We start from the raw sequence: 24,755 nt of genomic DNA, 5'->3' as shown, positions 1-24,755 counted from the left end.
GACATACATATTTGAAGATACAGTGAAGCTCAACAATTAAGATGATCAGAGAAATTCGGTCTCCCCAAATGAACACAATGACTCAGAAACCTGTTGCATTTTCAGACTAACTTATGCCACCTGTTGTGAACAGATCATTAGATAACACCATCATTTTAATTAAATAGTAATCTGACTGGTACATGCACACACTGTACAACCTGTTACACTGCCAGTACAGCAAGTTGCAAAATCAAGATTATTCTTGTTAAAGAGCTATTTTTGTGCAGCGGCAGTTTACCTTTACAAAGCTAAAAGATCAATATTAGATCAATAATGTGTAAACTTACCTTCTAAAGGTAAAAAGGAAGCATGAAACCAATCAGCTCTCTTCACAAGCAGAAATCCTCTTTGATTGTCCTTCCCTCTGAGACTCTTTCCCCCTCCGTCTCTCCCTCATCTGCTCTGTTTTCCCTCTCTCCCCACAGTGCTCACCCTGATAGGTGTCTGATACAGTGACAGATAGAAAAATGCTAGTAGAGCCTTTTCTGTGCTCTTTTTTTTTTAACCAGGGTGGTGATGTGCAATGACCAAAAAAGGTTCTCTGTTATGTTGATTCCCAGGAACATAAAACTGTGCCTCTCTGTGCCTTTTTTTTTTTTTTTTTTTTCAAAAATCAACAATCAGCTGCTTGGTTTCGCTGATGTTGAGTAGTAGATTGTTCTCCGTGCAGCACTCTGCATGATCGTTGGTTTCGTCCCCATATGGACTCTCATCATTGTTCGTAACGTGGCTGTTCGACGTCTTACAGTGTAATCATTGTAAAGTGAATCTGGATCTGGAATCTGGATGACTGAGAACCTTCATCAACATTGTAAAGTGAAGTAAATATGGATGCATCTATAATAGTGCGTGATTCATCATGTCTCTTTGGTGGTCAACTGTTATACGTTTTAAAGCGTTTTCAACAATCTATGCTGCAACATAAGTGATTATTATGTATGTATGTATTATGTATATACACTTGTCTGCTTTATGGATAGCATTATAAATGCATTAAAGTACATTACTTACCCCATGCAATGCTTTTAGCTGGAGTGTCACATTTACTGTACAGACATGAGAGTGGCATTAATGTGACACAGGCATTTACAATTTAAACAACTGAAGTAGTTTTCTTTAGCAAAAACAATAAAGCAGCATTTGAGAAATAATATTTATTGTTCACATATAAAAATTATTTACATACAGAATATGATTTCTGTATATTGTTTCCTATAAATACAAATGTTGCAATATTTCTTTATTTCAAAGCACAATCCAGCTTTATAAATCAAACAACAAACGCAATTTGTGGAACTAAATCAAACGTGAAAGTGCAAAATTAGAGAGCGGTGTTCTCGTCTTTCGTTATCCCAGCATCCTTTGCCATGCCGTAGAAATGGCCTTGTTTTTCAAGCAGGTTGTCCGGAGAGTCAAATTCCACTATTTTACCAGCATCAAGCACCATTACCCTGTGGAGGAGGAACAAAGGCAGGAACAGTAACCATCTGAGTGCACAAATGTCATTAATGGCTGGCGGAAGAGGATAGTACATGATATGAGTCCTCAGGTTAAAAAAACCAAACAGGCACTTAAGTGAAAGTAACAATCAGAAGATTAGACCTGACCAAATTATGACTAACAAGACAGAAAATCTCACCAAACAAACAAGAAACAAATTTGTCCCTAAACAGAAAGTATACTGTGGCAGTCTTCCTGATACAAACCTGAGAAAGACCTTGACAATTGTACAGACTGACTGACTGCAGTAATAAAAAAGACAAAGGTGGACACAAACAGACCCGGCTGCTCAGAGAAGACAGGCTGTGCTGTCATTGTGATGAGGGAGCTGGAGGGACACAACTGCACTTCTTAATGTAAAAATTACACAAATATTAGGAAAGAGTTCTTCTGATTTGAAAAAAGAAAATGCAGACAGTCAAGGATAAATGATAAATCATTTTTGGGGAAAAGAATGTGCAGTGCTGGCTGCTGAGTACATCACTTCCTGTCACAGCAAAAGAGAAAAACGATACAAAAAGATACATATTTATCCTTACCACCACTACCTCCTTTTGTTATTACTTCTTTTATTGTTGTTATTTGTGAATACGTGTGTGTGTTATTTTGTTTCATTTATCTATTGTATTCTATTAACTAATGTTATTATATTTCTTTTTATAATATAAGTCTGCTTTAGCAACACATACAAGAAGTAATGCCAGTCAAGCCTATTGAATTGAATTCAGTATGCCTTTTATTCCAACTAAGAATTCTGGTCAGATTTAGGTGCGTCAGCTCTGCAACAGCCCTACAATCTTCCCCTGCCTTTTCACAAATGCATGCTGGGTTCATCTCCAGCCCTCCTCTAACTTTGAGAAAGAAATGAGCACAGAGGATGAAAGGATGCTTTTTACAGAAAAACTGATGGATGGGCTGTTTTTTTTTTCTCCGAAGTGCTGTACTCTAATGACATCCGGTGAAAGAAAATACTGCTGTGTGCTTATTGTCAAAACAAGTGCAACCTATAGAGCCTGATTTAAAACCTGTTGTACACGCTCATGTTTTTTATTCTCAATTATGACACAACATAAAGATAAGCATTAGCTCCTGGCTCGCAAAAAAGCAAAATATTGCACCTATTGCAGGTAGCATGAGGGGGAACTCAAATCTCTAAACAGCAGATATGTAATACAATGAATAAATTCATACAGCCTACACAACCCACCACCTCACACGACTACTCCCAGGCTATTGCGCTGCTGGCACATCCGAGCAAAGCCACTGGAGACTTCAATGTCTTGCAGATCTTTTCATGTATCCTTTTTTGAAGAGATGTGCATATAGAGGGGTAGTTGACCTCACAGCTGTTGCCATCATGATTTGTCACAATAGAGGATCCACTCTAGCTGGTGGAATATCTGGCTCATGAACCCGATGGGATTAGATTGTATTGCAAATAACACTCTTATACTTTTATACACTTATAAATGCAATGATGTGTTCCCTATTGAAGTTTTTGAGTTTCTGTTTAACACGATTTGTCACTCAGTGGGGTACAACAGCCCAGGAGACATCACATGGCGCTTGTTTGCTTTACAATATAATAAAAAATTTGGGAAGAATCATTCCACATTAACACTGAAAGCACAGATAATGGGCTCAATCTTACACCTGGTGCAAAGCAGCTCACAGCACCGACAAAAAGCTGGTCTTAAATCAATAGCGCAGTATTCTTGAGATGTGCCTACATAGGTGGGTTCACAACACGCATACACTCTGATTTTATTATTAGAGAGGCTGCCTTCAGTTATTCCAACTTCTCCAAAGCTAAAAGCTCCAGAGGAAACACAATTAATCTTTCATCTTCTGAAAAAAATATTTTTTAGACAGGATCTCAGGATTTATCAGGAGGACAGCTACTTCACTCTAAACTATTTTACTGTGTGAATCTGGACTGAGTGTGACTGTCCTGCCTGATCAAGGGACTGATCCAGGGACTGAGATTTTCTCATTATGCAGTCAAAAATTCAAAAACTGCAGAGGCAGAGGGTCGAGCAGCAGAGGACCATACCTGTCCCTCAGTGAAGACGAGTGCCACTGTTTAATAGCACAGGTCCTGGCGTACCTGGCTCTTAAAGGTAATGGGAGATGAAATCCTGATTGGTCTAATTTATGTTAAGCCCAAAACACACCCATGACTAATAAAGACTCTAAATACACTGTACACCTCACTTTGCGCCCAGATTATCTGCCGTTTAACTAGCAAAATGGACTTGAACACGCCCTAAACACACGTGAGCCATGCGCTTTAGACCAACCGCCATAGATCATTTCAATAGGGCCCAATGTGTCACACTGTGGGTTCCAGTCCATGCACGCAAGAAGGGTGAAAGAAGAAGAAAAGAAATTTGCCACTGACAGCGTGAAGTAAAATGAATGCACAGTCACCTCACAGAAACCTTTTCATGAACATTATCTCACCTGGAGCTATCCATGATGCTGTGCAGGCGGTGGGCGATGGTGAGGACAGTGCAGTGTGAAAACTCTTTGCGGATGGTGGTCTGAATCAGGTCATCCGTCTCCAGGTCAACAGCTGCTGTGGCCTCATCCAAGATTAAGATGCGTGACTTTCTCAGCAGTGCACGGGCCAAACACAGCAGCTGCCTCTGTCCAACACTGGGAAGACAGTCACATGCTCAAACATGGAACATGCAGATATGAAAAATAAATCAGAAATGGGTGCCTAATTGTAAAGTGCACTGAAGGGCTTTTACTCTCAAGTAGGATATTTTAGGAGCTGCTGGCAAAAATGCATTAGCTGTAGAATTTTAATGGTAATGATCTAAGAATGCTGGAGAGTACCACACTGTCAGGTACTTATCATGGTTTTAACATGTGTTGGTGTGTATGCTCAGGTGAACTTAGCAAATCACATTAGATTAGATTTAAACTGATTTATATGAGTCCTATACCTAGGGGCCAAAATGCAGATTAACATGAAATACAAGTTGTTGCAGATTTACACATGATTAGATGTTTGCAGGTTTCAACTCAACACGTGTAAGTAAACTGGTTTGCACTGTTTTCATTTGCTGTATCTTTAATTTTTTGTAATGAGGAAGATTTATTTCGATGGCCCACCTGAGGTTCTCTCCTCCCTCTGCGACTTCATGCTGCAATCCCTCCTGGAGCCCCGCTACATACTCCTTCAGATGGGACAGCTCCAACACTCTCCAGATGTCCTCATCGCTGAATCTGTCGAACGGATCCAGATTCATCCTCAAGGTCCCGGAGAACAACACCGGATCCTGGTTCACACAGGGTTGGATGAGTCAGTGTCTCAGTTACAAAACTGAATGCTGTGTGTGAGTTAGAGTGTTTTTTGTGTATATGTGTTTACCTGTGGTATGATTGTGAGCCTGTTTCTGAGGTCATGCAGGCCTATTAGGGAAATATCTACACCGTCAATGAGGATACGACCTTCAGCCGCTTCAATGATTCTAAACAGGCAGTTGGTCAGGCTTGATTTCCCTGCTCCCGTGCGGCCCACTATGCCAATCTGTATGCAGTGAGAGAAATCACATAGGGTAAACGACTGACACATCTTTTAGGATTTTGATACGTTATAGTCATGTCTGCTATGTAGTAGGCACTTCCATAACATAAGCCGCTATGCTTGGTACCTTTCCAAGTTGTTGGCTGTGCAGATTGTATACAATGTGCACACACTGTACTTGTACTAAAAGCCTCACTGATGAGAATAACAAGACTAATGGACAGAAAACCCAGGGGGAAAAGCAGGTCACTTAAATCAAGTATTCTGTATATATTAGCACCTGAGACCAGTGAATAAACCATCCACACTGGCTTGCAAAGATGAAAGGCATGAAATGAAAGGGGACTGAAAAAGGAATTCAGATTAAGGTTTTCTTTAAGAGAAGCAACAAAACAAACTTTCCTTTTTTGTTTGAACTCAGAGCTAGGCTGACTTAAAAATCGCACATTTGATGTGTAGAATCCCTTTATATGTAATTACAACAAGGTCAAACCTGTTTGACTTGATTTGACAGGTTTTCTTGATCTAAAGATACTAGTTATTTACCGTGTGTGCAGCCGTAGCAAAATATAAACAGTAGCTACAAAACTAAACAGAATTATTTGGCAGTGACGGAATGCAACTATTTATACAAGCATTGTACTTAAATACAATGTCAAGGTACTTTCCATTTTCTGCTACTTTATACTTTCAATCCACTACATTTTGAGGCAAATATTTTACGTTTAATTTTTTTTATCAGTAATCAAATAAAGAAAAAAAACCAAACACATTCTGATAATCAGTCCACCCATAGTATACAGTGTTTACACACTGTAAATATACATATCATTTACTTGTACTTGTACTTTTGATACGTGAGTACATTTAATATCAGACATAAGACTTTTACTCGAGTATGACGGTAGGGTCAGTTTATCACATACATTCAGCATCAACACATCCATGTTTATCACTGGACCAGAATGTAATCTGAAAAGTAAAAAGTAACTCAAACAAATGCAGTGGAGTGAAAATTTACCTCTGAGATGTAGTGAAGTAAAAGAATAAAGTTGCATCAAATGGAAATACTCAGGTAAAGCACCTTGAATTCATACTGATACAGTAGTTCAGTAAATGTAATAGTTACTTTCCACATTACAAACACTGATAAATGATGATAATGTCGTGAAGGAAAAATAAAATAGTGTTTTATAATCATCTCAGTTACACAAAGAAGTTGTTTGTTGAGTTTTCAGTTTAGGCTTTCCACTGATGGAACTTTACTCAAGTACTGTACTTAAGTACAACTTTAAAGGTACTTTGAGTACATTTTCTGCTACTTTATACTTCCACTCTACTGAATTTTGGAGGCAAATATTGTACTTTTTTCTCCATTACATTTATTTGATAACTTTAGTTTCTAGTTACTTTGCTGCAAGTATTTAATTTATTTCATCAGCAATCAAATCAAAAAGAACACTGATTCCAATAATCAGAACAATGCTGAATATTGGATCCAATAATCAGCTGGGAAGATTCTTAGTACTTAAGTACATTTAATATCAGATACTACTCAATTACTATTCATATGGGCAACTTTTGCTTTTACCAAAGTAATATTTTAACACAATAGCTTCACTTTAATTCAGATATGACTTTTGGGTACTTATAACAACACTGATATTGAGTTTATATGACTATATTTCTGTTGTTTTAAAGATTTAGCTGCATTCTGGCTCAATAATATCGATATATTCAGAATCAGCAGTCCAATTAAGAGATTCACACTCTGATAAATCCTACAGGCTTGTCATACACTCATGCACACACTGACAGGTATACAGGCGCACACACACGGACCTTCTCAGTGCTGCCGATGTCACAGGTGATTCCATGCAGCACCAGGTCTAAGCCAGGTCTGTAACGGACCTTGTAGTTTTCAAACCGTAGCTTTCCTTCGGTGGGCCAATCCTTTGTAGGCCGGGTGTCAGTGACCCACTTGGCCTTGAGAAAGAGATGCACAGATTAGATGAGAAACGGAGAAGCGATTGTCAAGGTGAGCTTTCATATTTCTGTATATTTCTGAAAGATCCTTCTCAACATGAAAACATTCAAAGTCAAGGAACAAGCATTAAACAACAAAATGATAATGACACCTTCCAAGGACACCTTTTAAAAGTCCTCATTCTGTACATCTCTATGCCAAAAGTAGAACATATGAAAGGTCATCACATTTATTAAAAAAGAAAGACAGATAACGAGACACTGACCAGCTCTCAAACCTCAGCTAACATCCTAACCTAAAGGTCAGCAACTATTTTGTAACAGGTGCAAATAAAGTTAACAGAGTGGAGAAAAGTCTCTTTTCAACGTACCTCGTTCTCAAGCTCGCTGTACTCACTCACTCTCTCCACGGCAACGATATTGGTCTCCAGCTCAGAGGTCATCCTCACCAGCCAGTTGAGGGTCTGTGTTACCTGCAAAGCCCCAAAAAGAGAGAAATTTTTTTTTATAGCTAATTATCACCACAAGAATCACCATTATTATCACGGTTATTATCTTTCGCATAGACATTATCTGCAGTGTATGTGTTGAGAGTGTAAGTGTATCACTGACATTAAGAGCATAGGATATGGACAGGCCAACCAGGCCGCTGTCCAAAGAGTCTCTTGAAATGACGGCAAACAGAGCAGAGAAAAACACCACCAAGTTTCCGAGAAACTCCAGGCGGATGGCGAGCCATCTGCAGAGTGAACACAAATATAAGTGTGTGGCACTGAAACACACTGAAAACCCCTCTTTGAAAAATATTGGTTTGGTTTGGATCTGTTGATAATGTATTTTGAAGGAGCACTTCAATATCTGACCTGTTTGACACAATCCATGGGTAGACGCTCTTCAGGTTTCCATCAATAGTTATTTCGTTGTGCTTCAGAAACCTTTCTTGATGGCCGTAGGCTCTTATCACCGACAGACCCGACACCGTCTCACTGAAGTGTGAGTATATAGGAGAGCGCGACACTGAGTCCAGTCGACGCAGCTGTCTTGAAGTCGCTACATAGAAGCGCTATACAGACAGAAAACAGAGGAGGGTCTGATGGGATTATCCATGCAATACAAACAAAGCCTTTCTCTCTTTCAAACTCAAATGAATCTCTTCTTCTTCTTTTCACTTTTCCCTAAGCAGTGTTTTTTCTGGTGCTATTTTGGTCGGCTTACCTGTACAAAGTAGTAAACTATAGCCAGAGGAATGATGAGGATGGTGAAGAAAGGAGTAGCCAAACAGATGACAAACAGTGTCCCCAGCACACCCAGCAGACACAGGATCCAGGAGCGGAAGGACTGTGGGATGGCTTCATCCACTGTGAAAATGTCCTTTGGAACCAGTGAATGAAAAAGTTAGTCCCGAATTGGGAATTGGTATTATTATTATTATTATTATTATTATTATTATCATTATTATTATTATTATTATTACAGTGCTATCAGATTTATTTCCTCCATTAATTATTAATAACTGTGGAGGCTTCACACATGAAAGAGTCATTAAGCCCCAGAAAGCTTTAAAATTGGAATCTCCATGGTGATAAACGCTGCAGGCAGAAATGGCAAAGCCATTTTCATTGAGTAGTATAATTAGTTGAAATTCACTTTCCAGCAGATTGGTCTAATATATTCTGACATCAACTAAGATGATTTTATGCAGACATTAAAGTGACCTAGCCTGGAAATAAGAAGATTCTGGGACCTCAATTTTAATCTGCTCTGGCAGATGTGTCTGGCCCCCCTCCCCTTCAGACAGATTTCCAGCCGACCTCACCTGGGTCGAGCCAATCATAACGTTCTTCTTATATCTTTAATGGAGAGGGTTTGATATGATGACTGAGAGGCTCCAGACTAATTTGCACTTGTGGCTTGGTCTGGCCAGGTGACAAGTTACCTTCTTCAATATGGGAATCAAGATCATAAAGCAAGACAGTGAAAAAAAAGAAGATGGGAGACATTTTGAAAAACCAAAAAGTCCTACCTTTGCGAAGCGGTTGACCACCCTACCAATGGGTGTTGTGTCAAAGAACACCATGGGAACTCGTAGAATGTTGTTAAGCAGCCTTGAATGCAGGATACAAGATGCATTGACCGAAGCATTGGCCAAGAGCAGAGTGCCGAGGAACACGAAGAGGCCTGTCATAAAAGGAGACAGTCTCTAAAACATATAACTACAACTGCACATATTGAAATCCATGTTGCACAAAAGCATGAGAGAGGCAACTGAAGAACCATTTAACCATTTCATTTACAAAACACTGAAGACAGCCTACCCATGATTCCTCTCTGCAATCACGCTAACCTAGCCGAACACTAAATCCCTGTGTGGCACCTATCCATAACTGAAAACAAGTCAGCTCGCTACGTATTACTGAAACATATGGCCAGCTAACCGTATTATTATCTCAAATGTACGGACATTCTTATAAGACAAAGTGGACTGTTCCATAACCTATTGAGCAAGAGGGTGTTGCAGATGGGTGAGGCTAACGCGGCTAACATTAGCCTTGTTAAATCTGCTGCTGACTTGTTTATATATGGCACTATGGGCTGCCCTACACTTTGTTGTAGGCCCAGTTTGAAATGAAACAGAATTTTATACAACATATGTAGTAGGGGGTCAGTGAAGGGGTGCTTGACCTCCATAAGACAAAAAAAAATGCCCCCAGAAATGTCAAACAGTTCCTTTAATACAAAAAGTGAGATGTATTGTAGGTCAATGGGCAGGTTGCATATAAAATATTGTAAAAAAAAAAAAATACGAAGAAATTAACTGGAGACTGGAGATGTTGATGGGCCACAACATCCGACAACTTGTTCATGTCCTGACCCGTGACAGCATTCCTACATTAGTACATAATGGTACACCCAACTTGGAACTTGGCCTTCATTTTATCTCAGCTACACACCTATAAATCTAATATGGTTGTGACACTATTGCTTTGATAAAATATGTCCACAGACAAACAGATATATAAAAACAGCTTCTGTGTTAGTTCCCACTACATTATCTGAATATTACATTAATGGTAATTACATTACCTAATGCTGTTGTAAGGAGAGACAGAGAACTGTATGGGTAAAGGAAATAAAACCAACTTATATTAACTGGCTACAATCTAGGTTGTAGCTGTAAGTTAACCATATATATAATATAACATATAAATATGTTTTTCACTTGCTAGCTAGCAGGCTACTGTTGACATTAGTATAGCTAATGCTTACATCAGATTAGTGGCAATTAAAATACATTTCTAGCTAAAAGTAAGACATGACAGTAATTTGACACAGCTTGCTAACACACAATACTTTGTGTTTAGAGTGCATCTAGAACCTAAACCTCACCCGGGAGAAATTATGAATGGTTTCAGCCCTATCTAGAACATGAGGTAGTGGTGCACTCCAGCGTCTTGTGGCCAAATTGAGTACTACAACAACAAGCACTTAAAACATTATCCTGGCAATTTTTTTTTAATTTGTATTTTTACACTATAAAATAGATGACCAGAATTTCTTTCACATTTGCCTCTCAGGGCTTCCGTAGCTGTGAACTGGCATGAATTTGAAATTATTTGCACTTACCCTGAGCCACTCCCAGAGCTCCAAACACTCCCACCCTGGTGTCCCTTTTCCAGTTAGGGTATGTCTTGTTGTAGTACACCACTGCATCATTTGTCCAGTCACTCAGCCACAGGTTCTGGCCGATGAAAGCTATGTTCTGGATGAAGTACACCACGAAGACCATGACACTATATCCCCAGCCCATGGCTCGCAGGTACTGGAGGTACACTGAGAACTTCACCTGGATAATAGAGACAAAAAAGGGCTCAGGAAAAAGCTCTACTTTTCTAATTTTGTGTCATTTGTGCTGTTGAAAAATGTACTCAGGCGGACAAAAAACTAAGAATACCTGTCCTGTTTCCATAGTTTCCTTCTCTATGAGTCTCTGGCCTTTCTTTGATTCACCAACATCTTGTACCTTTTTTATGGAACTATTTTTTCTTAGTCTGACACTAGAAAAAAGGACAGAACAGATTCATTAAAAAAAAAAAAACAGGTTAAAAAGATACTTGCGGGATTACTGTGCATTAAAACTAGAAAGACCATGAGACGATATTTTGAACATGAGGTGTCCCCTTAATTACTTACACCTCACAAACACACAAGCTGTTTGTTTATGTTGTTGCCCACATTTGACTGTGCTCTAACCTGCCGTTACGCTGGCTGCGACGGATACTGCTTTCTCTCTTCAGGGTAACAGAAACTGTGTCCTCCAAAGGAGAGTCAGGTTGAGTGTCCTCTCTTTCTGGGATGAACTCTATGTCTGCAGTGTCGTGGTCACGATCTGGATAAATATGATCACATATTATACATGGTGCTTTATTATCCTTTTTTTTTCATTTCTTATATTGTTCTTTTGAGTGAATCATAACAATTTAAAATATTGCTACATACAGTATCCAAAGAAATGTCATTGCAGCATACATATCTAAATACTGACACTGACGCTATAGAAGCACAGTATTTTGTGCCTCTTCCATTCATTATGCAGTGAGGCAAAGGTGTAATTACCTGACTCTGAATGCATCTGATTGTTTTGTCCTCCGGCATAAGTGTCTATAAACTCAGAAAAGGCTCCTTTTCTTGCACGGAGGCTTTTGTAAGATCCAACTTCAGAAACCGCTCCATCCACTAAGACCACTATTTCATCTACGTATGGCAGGAAGCTCACTCCATGAGTCACCAGGATACGAGTCTGTACAGAGAAAGACAAAGTTGACCTCAGGTGTGAAATTATAATTCAGGTCTGTGGAAAGACAGTATATATCCTGATGTACCTGCTACCAGTGTTTCCAATATATCTAACACGTTACTGTGAATCATACCATATTCAAATAGCAGTTTCTCTGATTTAATACTGATAGATTTATTCATGTAAGCTCAGCTTAGCACAAACCTTTTCTTTCAGTACTCCATTAGGTCCAATCACTTTATCAAAGAGATGCTTTCCCACATGAGAATCCACAGCAGACAAGGGGTCATCTAATAGATAGATATCAGCCTGACTGTAAGCTGCCCGAGCCAAGCTCACACGCTGCTTCTGACCCCCTGAGAGATTGATGCCCTGAGGACAGAGGAGAGGAGAGGAGAGGAGAGGAGAGGAGAGGAGAGGAGAGGAGAGGAGAGAATGAGAGAAATGTGAATAAATTAAGCCAGACATGATGTTCTTTTTCATTGATTTTTGGGAAGTCGTGGACGTTCATTTTATATGTGAATTAAACATGATGAAGAGTGAATGAGCTAACAGATGTAAAAACAGTGTAAACAATATTTAGTATCATAATGCTTTTAAATATATTCACACATTTGATTCCGACCTGTGGCCCCTTTACTGCATGCCACCCCCTTCTCTCTAATCTTGTTTCCTATCACTCCTTCAGCTGTCCTGTCAAACAAAGCCATGATAAAGGCCAAAGAAATTAACCTACAAAAAAAAAAAGAATCTCAGTCTTACTTTCTCGCCAATCTCAGTGAGGACACCCCCAGGCAGCAGCTCCAGGTCAGGGGCCAAGGCGCAGGCCTTTATCACCTCCTGGAACCTATTTTCTTCATGCGGCGAGCCAAAGAGGATATTATCCTTCAGAGTGGCATTTTGGATCCAGGCTTGCTGTGGCACAAAAGCAAGGGAACCCTGGAGAGAAAGACATTTAGAGTCAATCACACAAGTTCACATCACTACACCGTAAACTGCCTCCTGCTGTGAAAAAGGGTCATTCATTGGGCTTATGAGAAGTTAGAGAGCTTCATTTGACTGCGCTGTTTAACAGTTTGAAGAACAAACTTCGCTTGTGAACTGGTGTTCTTGTAGGTTGTCGGAGTAGATTGTATTTAAATCCCGGATGAGAAAGAGAGTCTCTCTTTCTATTTTTGTGCACACTTGAATCACTTTTTCTGCTTTAAACTTAATGAAGTACTCATTTCAACAATGCAGTGGAACAACCATTTTTTCCACTGCATTTTACATACACATATGCTTTTTGGGTACTTGGGTGCTTAAAAATGGTTAATCTTAATCAACAATAAAAGAAAAGTTATGTGGTGCACATTATATCGTTGTTAGACAGACACAGTATGAAGACAGAAATAAGGCGTCACCTGAATGTTGATGAAGCCTTTGGTGCAGTGCATCTCTCCCAGGAGGGCTGACATGAGGGAGGACTTTCCTGAGCCCACAGCTCCCACGACTGCCACCAACCGGCCTGGCTTAACATCCAAAGACAGACTAGCAAACACACAGAGAGTAAATATTAAAATATAGCAGGGACAAATTCAATGATTTGCTGTTATATGCCGTAATATCCAAATGTGTAATCTTGTGTTTGACTCATCAAACATACTTTTTCAGCAGAGGCTCAGCATCTCTCTCCCAAGCAAAGGAACCGTCACATATGCTAACAGCAGCGTCTAAAAGATGCAAAGACACGGAGAGAGAGGACAGATGTACTTTACATGTCCCAACAAACGGTTGAAACAGGTGTAGATGCTGATGGTGAACGTACTGAAACTGGGGTCATGGCGCACAATCTCGCTGTCAATGTCTTCGCCTCCCAGAAACTTCTCCAAGCGCTTCCTCGACACTGTCGTCTGAAGTGCAAAACAACAGGTAAGTGGGCTTTTAGCACAGGTTTGCCATGCATCCATGTAAGGTGAGTGGTTGTTTACTTACTTGCACAATGGCAGCAATCAGCATCGGCAGCATGGCCAGGGGAAATCGGAGGATGTTAAAAAGAGAGATGGAAGTGAAAGCTTTCTCAGCGGTCAACACGTTTTCGGAGCTCACTCCAACAAACACTGCAAAAGTGGCCAGGGAAACCTGCGGAAAAAGACAGCACGATAAAAAAAAGACCATCTTGAACTGCCAATTGTGTTGAACAGCCTTTTTTTGGCTCCTTCAAAGAACTCACCACAGCCGGGGCACAGCTGAAGATGAAGGTGGAGACGGAAGTCAGATAGGCAAACTTCCTCATGACTTTTAGTTCATTTCCTCTAATGCCTTCCACCTGCGCCTGGAAGGAAGGCTCCCATGCATACAGCTTCAAGATCTGGTGGGAGGCAAAAGATAAAGAGAGGGGACGAGGGAGTTAGTGTGTGAATTGTTGAGGACACAGAAAAGGAAGGGTGAGGGAACAGAGCGATAGCGTTTATACCCCACTGCATAAACCACAGGTGGTGGACGCGGTATAATAGAAAGCACTGTGGGACTAACGTTTCAGCTTTTTCCTGAGGCAAAAGGCCTTTCTTCTGCGGAAGTCCTCAGATATTTCTTCCCCACCTCCACCCATTCATTCCACCCAAATCAATTTCACACAGAAGAAGGAGTAGAGGTGGTGATTGTACATGAATCATTGCTGATGAATGTCTGAATAGGGGTGCTCACCTTGATGCCATTTAGTATTTCATTCATTATTTTCAGTCTTTTGTCCTTGAATTTCATGTTCTCTATCTGAAAAGAGATGTGAATCATTAGGGACATGGAGCTCACTGTGAAACTTGTGGTCAACAGAAAAATACACAAATAAACACACAAAAATAAATAAAGCCATCTGATACTAACGTGCAGCCAGGAAGAGAGGTTACAAATGTATGCACGGTAAGACTTTTTTCCATACATGTTTATATGGCCGAATGTAATCCAACTCAGCAGATAGAGCTAAGCAGCGCAAGAGGTTACAAAATCTAATGTGTTTTAACTTTTGGGATTAAGAAGTGGATTTATCTTCACTCCTGTTTATCAACCTGACGGCAGCAGTGATCTGCATAGGTGACCACCATTGTCGGGAGTTTATGTACTGTAATGTTGACTGCCGACCGGAGCTGGAGAGGAAATGTGTTTCACTTGAACGTAACGTTACAGAGAGGAAAGAAGAGGGAGAACGCCAATGTCTCCGCTGCCAAACACAAGGTGAAAATTTGCTTTGCTGGTGGTGCATCACCTGTGATGATGATAATCTATCTATATATTACACTTAGTCTTGTTTGCTGATTTCATTGCTCTACCTCTGACTCTCTCCCACAGGTGACCAAATGAAATGCAGCGTTACCTTGAATAAAATTACGGATTTCTCCGGGATTGAACATTGTTGGAAACACTTGGGAGAATGTCAGCACAAAACTACATATTATATCTTTAAAATATCATGTTAAACTTTCAAAACTTCAATTAATATTGATACTGTTTGAGCACACAGAGGGAATAGAGATGACAAAACTTGCTCTTTGTTTCTGTGTCCGTAATTTTCTGTGGTTTTTAAATTAGAGCCAAGAGCTGAAAAAGTACAGTGGAATCACTGAAACTGTGAGCACACAATGCAGAGACAAGTGAAACTAGTTACCAGAAATGTTTCTATTGAATGGAAATATGAAAGATATCATATAACATACAAGTATTCTACACTGTAATTTAAAATGGACAATGTTCTTGGTATGAATACATTATAATTATCCTCGATGTGTGTGCATTTCTACTGACCTGGATTTTTCTGGCCTTGGTAGCCAGCAGTCCATTGATCGGCACCATTAGCACCATGACAGCCAGTCCTGCCAACACAGACGGTCCCAACTCAAACCACAGGAAAACAATAGAGATGATGATCTGCAGCGGGCAGGACCACAGCAGGTGGATGAAGTTGGTCACATCATTGAAGCGCTGGGCGTCTGCTGACATCAAGTTCACCGTTTCGCCAACTGTTGACTCTTTACGAGCCTCATTAGATACCACCAACGCCTTGAAAAAAAGGATGAAGATGGGATTGCAGAGAGAGAGAGAGAGAGGTAGATTGAAAAGAAGAAAAAGGAGGAGAATTTGGTGGGAGGTGCAATTATATTTAAGCAATCAAGAGATACAGAAATGACAAAAGCAAATCAACAACCCTAAACATATTGCTCAGCAGAGAACTGTTGGAGGCAGACTGTTTTTTTTTAACATTGTTTGAGGTAAAAAAACAACAACCCAGAAATATCAATGTGATGTGACTCATGATAGTACCTTTTTGTACACAGCAGCCATTAGGGCAGTGCGAACCTTCATCCCCAGTACAAAGCAGCGCTGGAAGTACTGCTGCAGCAACAAAGACTGCAGGATGGCCACCAGCAGCAGCAGCACTGCATACAGGTAACCCTCCCAGGCATAACTAGATTTGTCCTGAGTGAAGGAGATCATCAATCTAGGAAAAGAAAAAAAAACGTAGCAGTTATCTCAAACCCTGCTACTTTGATGTTTCCTACATCTACATCATTATCTCTCGTTAGCTGTTGCAGGCTCTAGGGTGGGCTTAAAAGCTCCTAGCTGCTCATATGAGCTGCAAATCAAACGGCTGCCATCTCAGGATCCAGCCAGTGTGGAGAGATAAAGGTGTCTGCTGTGAAGAGTCTTTCTGCAGATAAAAGCTTTTTTGCAATTTTTCCCACCATTTAATCCTGTGAATCCAGGGAATACTGTGTTTATGATTAAATATGTTACAGAAATGGATCTGGAATAAAATCATAACAACCTAGGCATTCTAACGATGTATGACACGACTATACAATGAAATTGAGGCCTATTTACTTAGCTGTGTTTGTATTGTTTGGTGAACTTGCCGCAGGGCTTAACAGGATTTATTGAAGCACGCCATGTACTTTTATACTTTTCTCTTTCATTTCGTATCTTATTTGCTTTTCTTTCTTTCTTCGCCATTTCCCCTTTCCTCTCAGACAATGGGGTTACCAGTGAAGGTCAAGCTGAGTGAATAGTTAAGCTAAAAGTGGACATTCACAAGGCCACTGGATGTTATTTTAAGAGCTTTAAAGAGAAACTCCATTGATTTTTACACATCAAAGTCTGTTTACAGGTCTCGGGGAGTAATAATGGATAAATGTGAAAATAGTTGTTTAAAGCTTTTTCAGAGTGATGTCTCTTGACACCACGTCGTTTGAGGCTGAAGGGAGGCTGAACGAGAGGTTTGAAAATGAAAACAATCTGCTCCTGTGAGTTTATTGATCTTGAGTTAATGATTGCAGCGACTGCTGACAGAGTTCAGGAGCACACAGCAGTAAACTGTGAAAAGGTGCTTTGTTGACAGTGATGCACAGTGATTGACTGTGTTCTGTTTATGTCGTGTATGAAGAAGAATCAGCTCATTTAACATCAAAATCCAAACAAAAATGTAAACAGACATTAATCCATGTGTTAAATCAGCTGGTTACAAGGCAACTTCAGTGAAAATATCTTAGTGCTAGAGTTTTGGCTGGTTTGATTTCAGACTTGACTCACTTCAGGAGTTGAGGACTGACAAATGCCAGGAGGTCCTGCAGAAGTTTGAAGAAGGCAGATTCAAACAGAACCCCTTTGAAGGTCTTGTAAATGGTGGTAATAAGCCATGAGTTGGGATAGTTTTCCTCCTTCTCCTTCTCTTTGTCCTTTTTCTTCTTCTTCTTTTCATCTTCTTTTTTTCCCTTTTCCTCCTAAAGAAAAATATTGTTTGAACATTACCTTTTTGCACACATTGATGAGCTCTATTTCATAAATAGATATAACTACTTGAATAGAGTAAGTTATTTTACATAATGAATAATAAATCTTTTTACCATCATCAGCATGTCCTGACTGACACCTTTCCCGAGACCGTCGGAGAGGCCATTCTTTAAGTTTTCCTGGGCTTTGTCTCTTCTCTCATCCTGTTTCTTCTTTAACTTGTGCTGGTGACGGACCTTAGCTGCGGCAAACTCGGAGTTCATGAAATGCTGGAAGCGCTCGTTGATGTGAGCAGTGCTTTCCGCCTCACTCAGGTCCCACATGTCCTCCTGTACCAGGGGCTGCTTGTATCCCTTCATCACCATGCTGGAGAGACAAGGAGAAGTTGTGTCGTGCATGCGCCGATGTTTGCTGGGATTCTTTCTGTGGCAACTTTTAACTTACCAGTGGAACCAGTTGAAAGTAATTCTGCTTAAAAATGCTGCACCTGCCTCAGGATTCTGTGGATAAAAGCAATAAAAGACGACTTTTATTGATTACGTTAACAGCAGGTTGAGGTGATGGAGGTTCAGTGTGTTATATTTGTTACATTATGATGAATCGAGGAGCATCATAACAAAAAGATAAAAAAAACAATCATCTGCGCTTATGTACCTTTTTAACACGCTCCTTGGCTTCCGGTGGGATATCAGCCACGGCAGAGAGAATTAGTGCAATCAACTCCAGCCCAAAGGAAATGTAGAAAAGGCAAAAACGAGGGATGTCCCTGATCTCTCCCTGGTGGTCAAACACGAGAGGAAGAAAGATATTTATGTCTGAAGGAGATGCTACAGTGTATGACGCATTACTGATAATTATGGTGGGACTTAAGAGTGTAAATGCAAGGCCTTGTTCCAACTCGATATCTGCTCTTACCAGCTTGAGGGCCTCTCGTAGCAGGGTCTGGAAAGGGAAGATGTCGCACACAACAAGGAGCAACCAGAAAACAAAGAGAGTTGCGGAGTCTACGGCTCCTTCCCTCCGCCTCACTCCCGCCTGACACAACAGCAGAAGGATCTAACAAAGAAGACATGTTAGAACATTAGAAATAAAAGGTTGGCCTTCCTTCATGATCAAATAAATAAATGTATAACCAGTTATATTTACCCATGTGACGATGTACAGGGCAGGGTTTGCATAGTATACGCCAGGATTTTTTGGTGTAGGAGCAGCGTCTGTGCTTGGACCATAATCCTCTCCTAATGTGACGGCCAGGCCTGCTATGGCCGTCAGGAGCAACAGAGACACCACAGCCTGCGGGGAGGAAAGACAAACAAGACAAATAAATGATAAAATAAAACATGTTAAAGGTCGAGTCCACTCAAACGTGTGTTTAGTTTAATCGCACTTCACTCAGATGTTTGAGCTTCAGTGTGCAGTTTGACACTAGGCAGTAATGTAATGAGCAGCAGCTCCACAGTGATAAACATCGGAAACAGAAGATGTAGTTCATGATGTTGTGAAGTACTGCGGGATCATGGGAGTTGCTGTCTTCACTGTTAAACAATCATTGCAGATGAAACTCTTTGTAGCATGACTCAGGCAGAAATCTAGCTCATCAAGGTAATGATTAAAGTTTTATGTTATGTTCATGTTCGCCAACTTCCATCCTCACTCTCTGATGTAACATCTGGCGTTTACCCAGAAGTTAGAGCCACAGACAGGCGACCAAATGAAACGCACCTTTCTCTGGTTTGAACGTTTTCGTAATAAGTATTAGCAGTAAACTATTGCTATACTTAAAGGGGCTCTGTGGAACTTGAGTGTTGCGCTGGAGGCTGGTTGTTAGTTTATGTAAGCAGACAGATTTCTAAACGTTAGCTGCTGTTGCTCTCTGTGAGCGGCGAGAGGCACTCGACAACGTGTTAACTTACATTCTTTGGACTGTTGCGAATCATTTGCCCTTCACAAAGAAATTCACAATCTACCAGCACTGAACAACTTGAAAAAGTAAAACAAGGAAAAGTGCTCATTTCAGAATCATATAATAGATTATTGCATTATAAATGTTGATGCATTAACAATCATATACATTTAACACATTTACTATTCAATGTGCTGCTGGGTAGCTCAACCTATAATTATGAATCTTCATCTTTTGTTGATTATATTTTGTATCAATACTCAAATACTCAAGTAAAGTTCAAGTGCTTCAAAATTCTACAGGACTCGAGAAAATGTACTTGAATACTTTGTACCACTGACACTACAAGGCTGTTTTTACGCTCATCTGCTGAAGCGGGAAAGTTTCTTGTACAATCCATAGATCTCAGTTTAAGACGTGTACATACAAGATGACTTTGTGACATCACAACCAGCGACTCAGCGTACACAAGTGTGATGTAAAAACTTTCAGTGCAGGTGTAGGAGGCATCTTGTGACTTTTAGTCAAACTGAAAAACAGAAGCATATTCATAGCTTCTGGATTTTTTCGAATGACCTGTCATTCCTGTCATGTTATTAACAGCAACCTGCTATCAGCTAACATTTGATAGGCTGCTAGACACTGGTTAACCCTCATTTCCTCACGATAAGGGTAATGATTTAAAGGCCTTAATCTTAACTCAGTTACTCCAGCGTTTGTGTCTGTCTTTGTTTTTCACTTGAATATTTGGCATTAGCCAGCATGAACCCAGATAGGTAAGTGTTTCTGCTCTAAACTTCTTTACTGATATACTGAGCAGTGTTTGTATCTGACGATTATTAGCTGGTATCTGTGGCATTGTGTTCCTTTGTCAACACTGTGTTAACATTGGCTAATGTGTGTGTATCTGTGTTAATGTGTGTGTGTGTGTGTGTTGTTGGATCAACTACACCTCTCCTCCATGTGCAGAGGTAATGTTAATACATATCAATAATATTAGAAGCGGTTACATGGACAATTTCTGGTTACGATCTCTGTAATTGTGTTTTGATATATGTAAATCTGGTGCTGTTTGTGTTGTCGTGTCATTTTTATGTTTACCTTTCTCTTTATCTTTCTGACACAAGATCTACAAGAACATCTGGCTACGTTACTTCTCCACATTTATTCAAAGATGACCTCAACGCCCTCCATGTGATCAACAAGAAGGTATGTCTGTAGTTACAATGACACATGGGTTATTGTCATTTGGCCTGCCCAGGTAACATAATATTGGAAATGTCCTAGAATCCATAGGTCCCAACGCCTTTCTTTGTATTTACAGGAAACCCCTTCTTGGAGGCTAGTTGGCATGCATCTGGACTCCAGATGTCCTCAGTTTGATGACATCATCGTAGGGCTGGAGACCGTGATGTCTGCTGGTTTTGTTTTTAACATTCAGCACTAAAAGAGGGTCAGAAACTGCTGTACTGTGAATAACAGCTACCACTTATTATAATGTTATTATTACATATGTTTGTGAATGCCTCTTTTTATTACACTGTATATCACATCGTCTTACTTTATTTGTGATTTCTATTCATGTATATGTGATATCTATTTTGTATCTGTAATATTCTGTATATAAACGTGTTTCGTTGTATTGAATATATCGTAAATTACTATACGACACAATCATAAACTTGTATATTGCATGTGATTGAATAAAATGTCTCTGAGAAAACATTTGTGAAATGTCAATAATAACAATAATAATAATAATAATAATACGTGGAAGAAGACCTACTCCCTCTGTTCATGTAGATATAAAAGGCTCATGATTATTATATTCCATATTTGCTTATGGACCCCCCCTTAAATCCTACACACTAGACCTTTAAATCCAAAATTTGCCAACTGAGACAGCTTTGGATCAGGATTATTTAATCATGAGGTGCCTGTTGCTGGTGGAGTTTTAGCTAATTAACATCCTCCAGTGTGTCTATTTGTTTCTTTTTATTGCTGTGTGCATTACCTGTTTGCAGATGTAGAGCTTGGACAGGTGTTTTGTGTTCACTTGTGTCCTCCTGCAGAGAGACACCAGCTTCCAGGGGGCACAGAGCCACAGGAAGCCCAGGGGGATCCAGACCAGCACTGTCTGCTCAACACAGACCGGGAGGTCTGGGTCTTCTCTGGCCAGATACGAAGCATTCTGAGGTGCAAATACAAACACACAATGATTAAACCATCACCTATGAAGTCATACTGCCCTCCTAATCTCAGAGAAAGGCAATACAAATACACTCCCATCTGCGCACCCCTTAGCTCTCTCAAGATTGCACCGCAGGGACACGCCACATCTCCTTGATTAAAAATGTAATCAAAAGTGACTCAAACGTGATTAAACCCTTGGCTCACGGTTATTGCTGCATGTGCATTAGCATGTGTAATAAGTACTTCCGGAGAGAAGAGAGCAAACGTTGAAAGGAAAAAAAAAGACCCTGACAGAGCAGATAAACTGTGGTGTTTGAAGCTTTAAAAGTTTTAAGCACTTTAAGTTATTTCCATCTGCTATGTGAGCAGCCTGTTATGAGGAGAGGCAAGATTCAGATCACAGTCTACACTCTGAATACAAGCTCCAGGAGAAAATGTGGACTATAGCAGTGCGGTCAGATGTTAATGTTTTCTGAACTGCATGGACAGGTGCTTTTGCTTTGTCCACTTTTAGTCTTTCAGGTGTCAAAAGAAGTGAAACAATGCCAATCACAGCCTCCCAGTAACGTCTTCAAATGTCTTTTGTCATACCAACATAGCAAACCCAAAGATTTTCAGTTTAATAATGGTAAATGACAAAGAAAAGAAGGAGATCCTTCCATTTGAGAAGCTTAAACCAGAGATTGTTCCACTATTTTTGCCCTGAAAACTGACAGAAACAATGAACAAATCAGTAAAGTAGGTGCCGATTTTGACTATCTATCAATCGACATATTGATTAGTCTTTTTCGGCTCTTTTGTCTCTGCCTTGTAAGTTTTTTTAAAGACTGTCCTGCTTTGTATGCCGAGTTGCAGCTCATAAACATGCTGCAGTTGTTGGACATGCCGAGTCATGTCATGCATCAGAGTCATCACTGGTCAGTCACATGTCCGCTGAGCTGACTGTGTACAGGGGTGAGAACATGTATGTTTTCAGACAAAAGTTCAATATGAACACTATATACTATATAACACTATTTTACTTTTTTCACATATAACTCGGTTCAGTTTATTTCTTTATAAAAAACCTTCATAGCTACAGCATGTCTTTCATATTTGTCTGACCTGTACTAAAAGTCGACACAATACAGTGAAGCCTGTACAAAACAAGTCTTGAAGTGAGGTTAAGCTCATATTGTTGTTGTTTTTTTTAGTCTGTGTTAATGGGGTGTAATAATTGGTATTTTGGAATAACATTATACAAAATATCAGAAAAAACTTTAATCAAAAACTTTCAAAAACCACCCGTCTTACTCAACATGTCTATGACACCAAACGTTTGTAGTTATAAGAGATATTGCATTGTATTACAGTGTACGTGTAGTTCTCTAGGTACATTTAAGTGAATTTACTGTCAAAAATTACTGATCATGTATGTGTCAAAAGTGTCAGGTCACTAAGAGGCCATAATGAAGCCATTTCCCTTGTGTCTCCCTTTAGAAAAATTAAGCCTGGCTATTGAACTCACCCAGAAGACAGACCCACAGTACTCCTCCAGAGGTGCAGCAGCCATGGTCCACACCGATGGCTTCAGTCAGCCTCAGATGACTAGACAACCAGACGCCTCCTTCTCTCTTTTTCACTGATGCTGAGGCCGACTCAAACACTCCTACCTCTTTCCACCCACACGCCAGAGACAATCGCAGGACGTGACTGTGAGGGACTTTGAGCCATGAGGCTTTCAAGCACAAACTTTCAACCTCCTTGTGCAGAGGAAAGATAATATGTCAGAGACTGAAAAAGTCTGGATCAACGTAAATGCTGTACTTAAGTCTTGTTTCTCTTGTTTCAGGCAGAAGATCTTAAGAGTTGTGCTCTAGCGGTCCACAACGACTCGTTGGATGTCTCCAAGAAGCACACACACGCTGTCCTCCTGGTGGGTAAATGAGAAGACTCAACAACTGCAGTCAAAGTCATTGTGAAGAATCCAGCCTTGTACCAGCCCACTGAAGCTCACATGTGTCTAAAGTTCAACATTCTAGGCAGATGCCTGCATGAAAGAGAAAAAAAGAGAGCGACTGAAGGACTTGCATAAGTATTTCTCGGCAGTGTTTCCCCCTGCCGGTTTTCCTTTTGTAAAAGGAGACAGCCCACCAAAGATGGGAATGTGTTTAGGGAAGAGAAAGGGAGGGAGGGAGCTCATTAGACCCCTTTTCCTGTTGTGTTTCCACTTCTTCTCTGCATGCCTCCACTCTCACTGGGCTGAGACCCATTTTCGGAACTCGAGTCACATCAGATTAGTTTCAGGCAGTCATGCATTCGAATGAGGTTGTTGTGTGAAAAGGGAAATTTGGATAAGATGGACGATGTTTGTTTGTGGGGAGGGAAGGGGAGAGGGAAGGGTGGTGATTGCTTGGCTTTTTTGCTCTGTTTCTGTCTCCTATTCTGATCAAGACGGGGGCTGGACTCCACGTCCGGAAACACATGCTGAGTCAAAGAGGAACTGAGTGCCATGTTGATTTTGGGCTTCTTTTTGAAAGGACCACTCCAGGAGTAAATGGCTTCAGGAGTAAATTGCTAGTTCAACTCAAACCACAGAAACAGAGAGGACTCCTGTGGGTGTGTATGTGTGTGTTTTTATCGCAGCTTGTGATAAAAAACATTCGGGATAAGTTGATCATGGTGAATTTCCATGATGGGGATCAACTGGAATAGGGATGATCGTGGACATCCTTAAATGACTGACTTGTAAAGGCTGTGTAGCTCCATAACATATAGTCCAATACTGATTTCCTGATTTATTTTCCATTTCCCATTAAAAAATCCTAAGCCTGTCACCATAGTTGAAGGCTCAGACTTGCCCGTTGTAGGCTTGGGTGATATCCCAAATTTTAGAGCATGATATTGTCCACATTTCCTCCTACTTTAAATACCATCCAGCTCGGTCCACTCAACAGTTTATTGTTTTTTTCATTATAAAGGATGTTCACTACAAAGACATACGTCATATCTGTGGTACAATAAATATGTTTGTTTTTTATAACAAAATGTGAGGTAAA

The 24,755-nt window shown here is 40.2% G+C and overlaps 1 protein-coding gene across 1 annotated transcript; it reads right to left on the bottom strand.

Annotated features, from left to right (window-relative positions):
* Positions 1-1,182: 1,182 nt before the first annotated feature.
* Positions 1,183-23,769, bottom strand: abcc2 (ATP binding cassette subfamily C member 2). The gene is made up of 32 exons (XM_084376231.1): positions 23,225-23,769; positions 21,539-21,715; positions 18,768-18,914; positions 18,537-18,677; positions 18,276-18,398; positions 18,066-18,121; positions 17,735-17,987; positions 17,421-17,611; positions 16,155-16,332; positions 15,639-15,893; positions 14,547-14,612; positions 14,074-14,211; positions 13,836-13,982; positions 13,669-13,753; positions 13,507-13,573; positions 13,265-13,391; positions 12,624-12,800; positions 12,066-12,233; positions 11,681-11,864; positions 11,318-11,453; positions 11,019-11,121; positions 10,691-10,910; positions 9,090-9,244; positions 8,282-8,437; positions 7,930-8,129; positions 7,679-7,805; positions 7,438-7,539; positions 6,923-7,066; positions 4,925-5,083; positions 4,666-4,832; positions 4,006-4,200; positions 1,183-1,493 (listed from the first exon to the last, which is right to left on the bottom strand). The coding sequence occupies exons 1-32, from the start codon at positions 23,267-23,269 to the stop codon at positions 1,364-1,366; spliced, it is 4,719 nt and encodes a 1,572-aa protein (XP_084232357.1). The 5' UTR covers positions 23,270-23,769; the 3' UTR covers positions 1,183-1,363.
* Between the last annotated feature and the right edge of the window lie 986 nt (positions 23,770-24,755).

Source organism: Pagrus pagrus (genome assembly GCF_965226575.1).
Source record: "Pagrus pagrus genome assembly, chromosome: 15".
NCBI lineage: Eukaryota > Metazoa > Chordata > Actinopteri > Spariformes > Sparidae > Pagrus > Pagrus pagrus.
The sequence above is the reverse complement of the archived record's forward strand: the minus strand, read 5'-3'. Positions and strand labels throughout refer to the sequence as shown.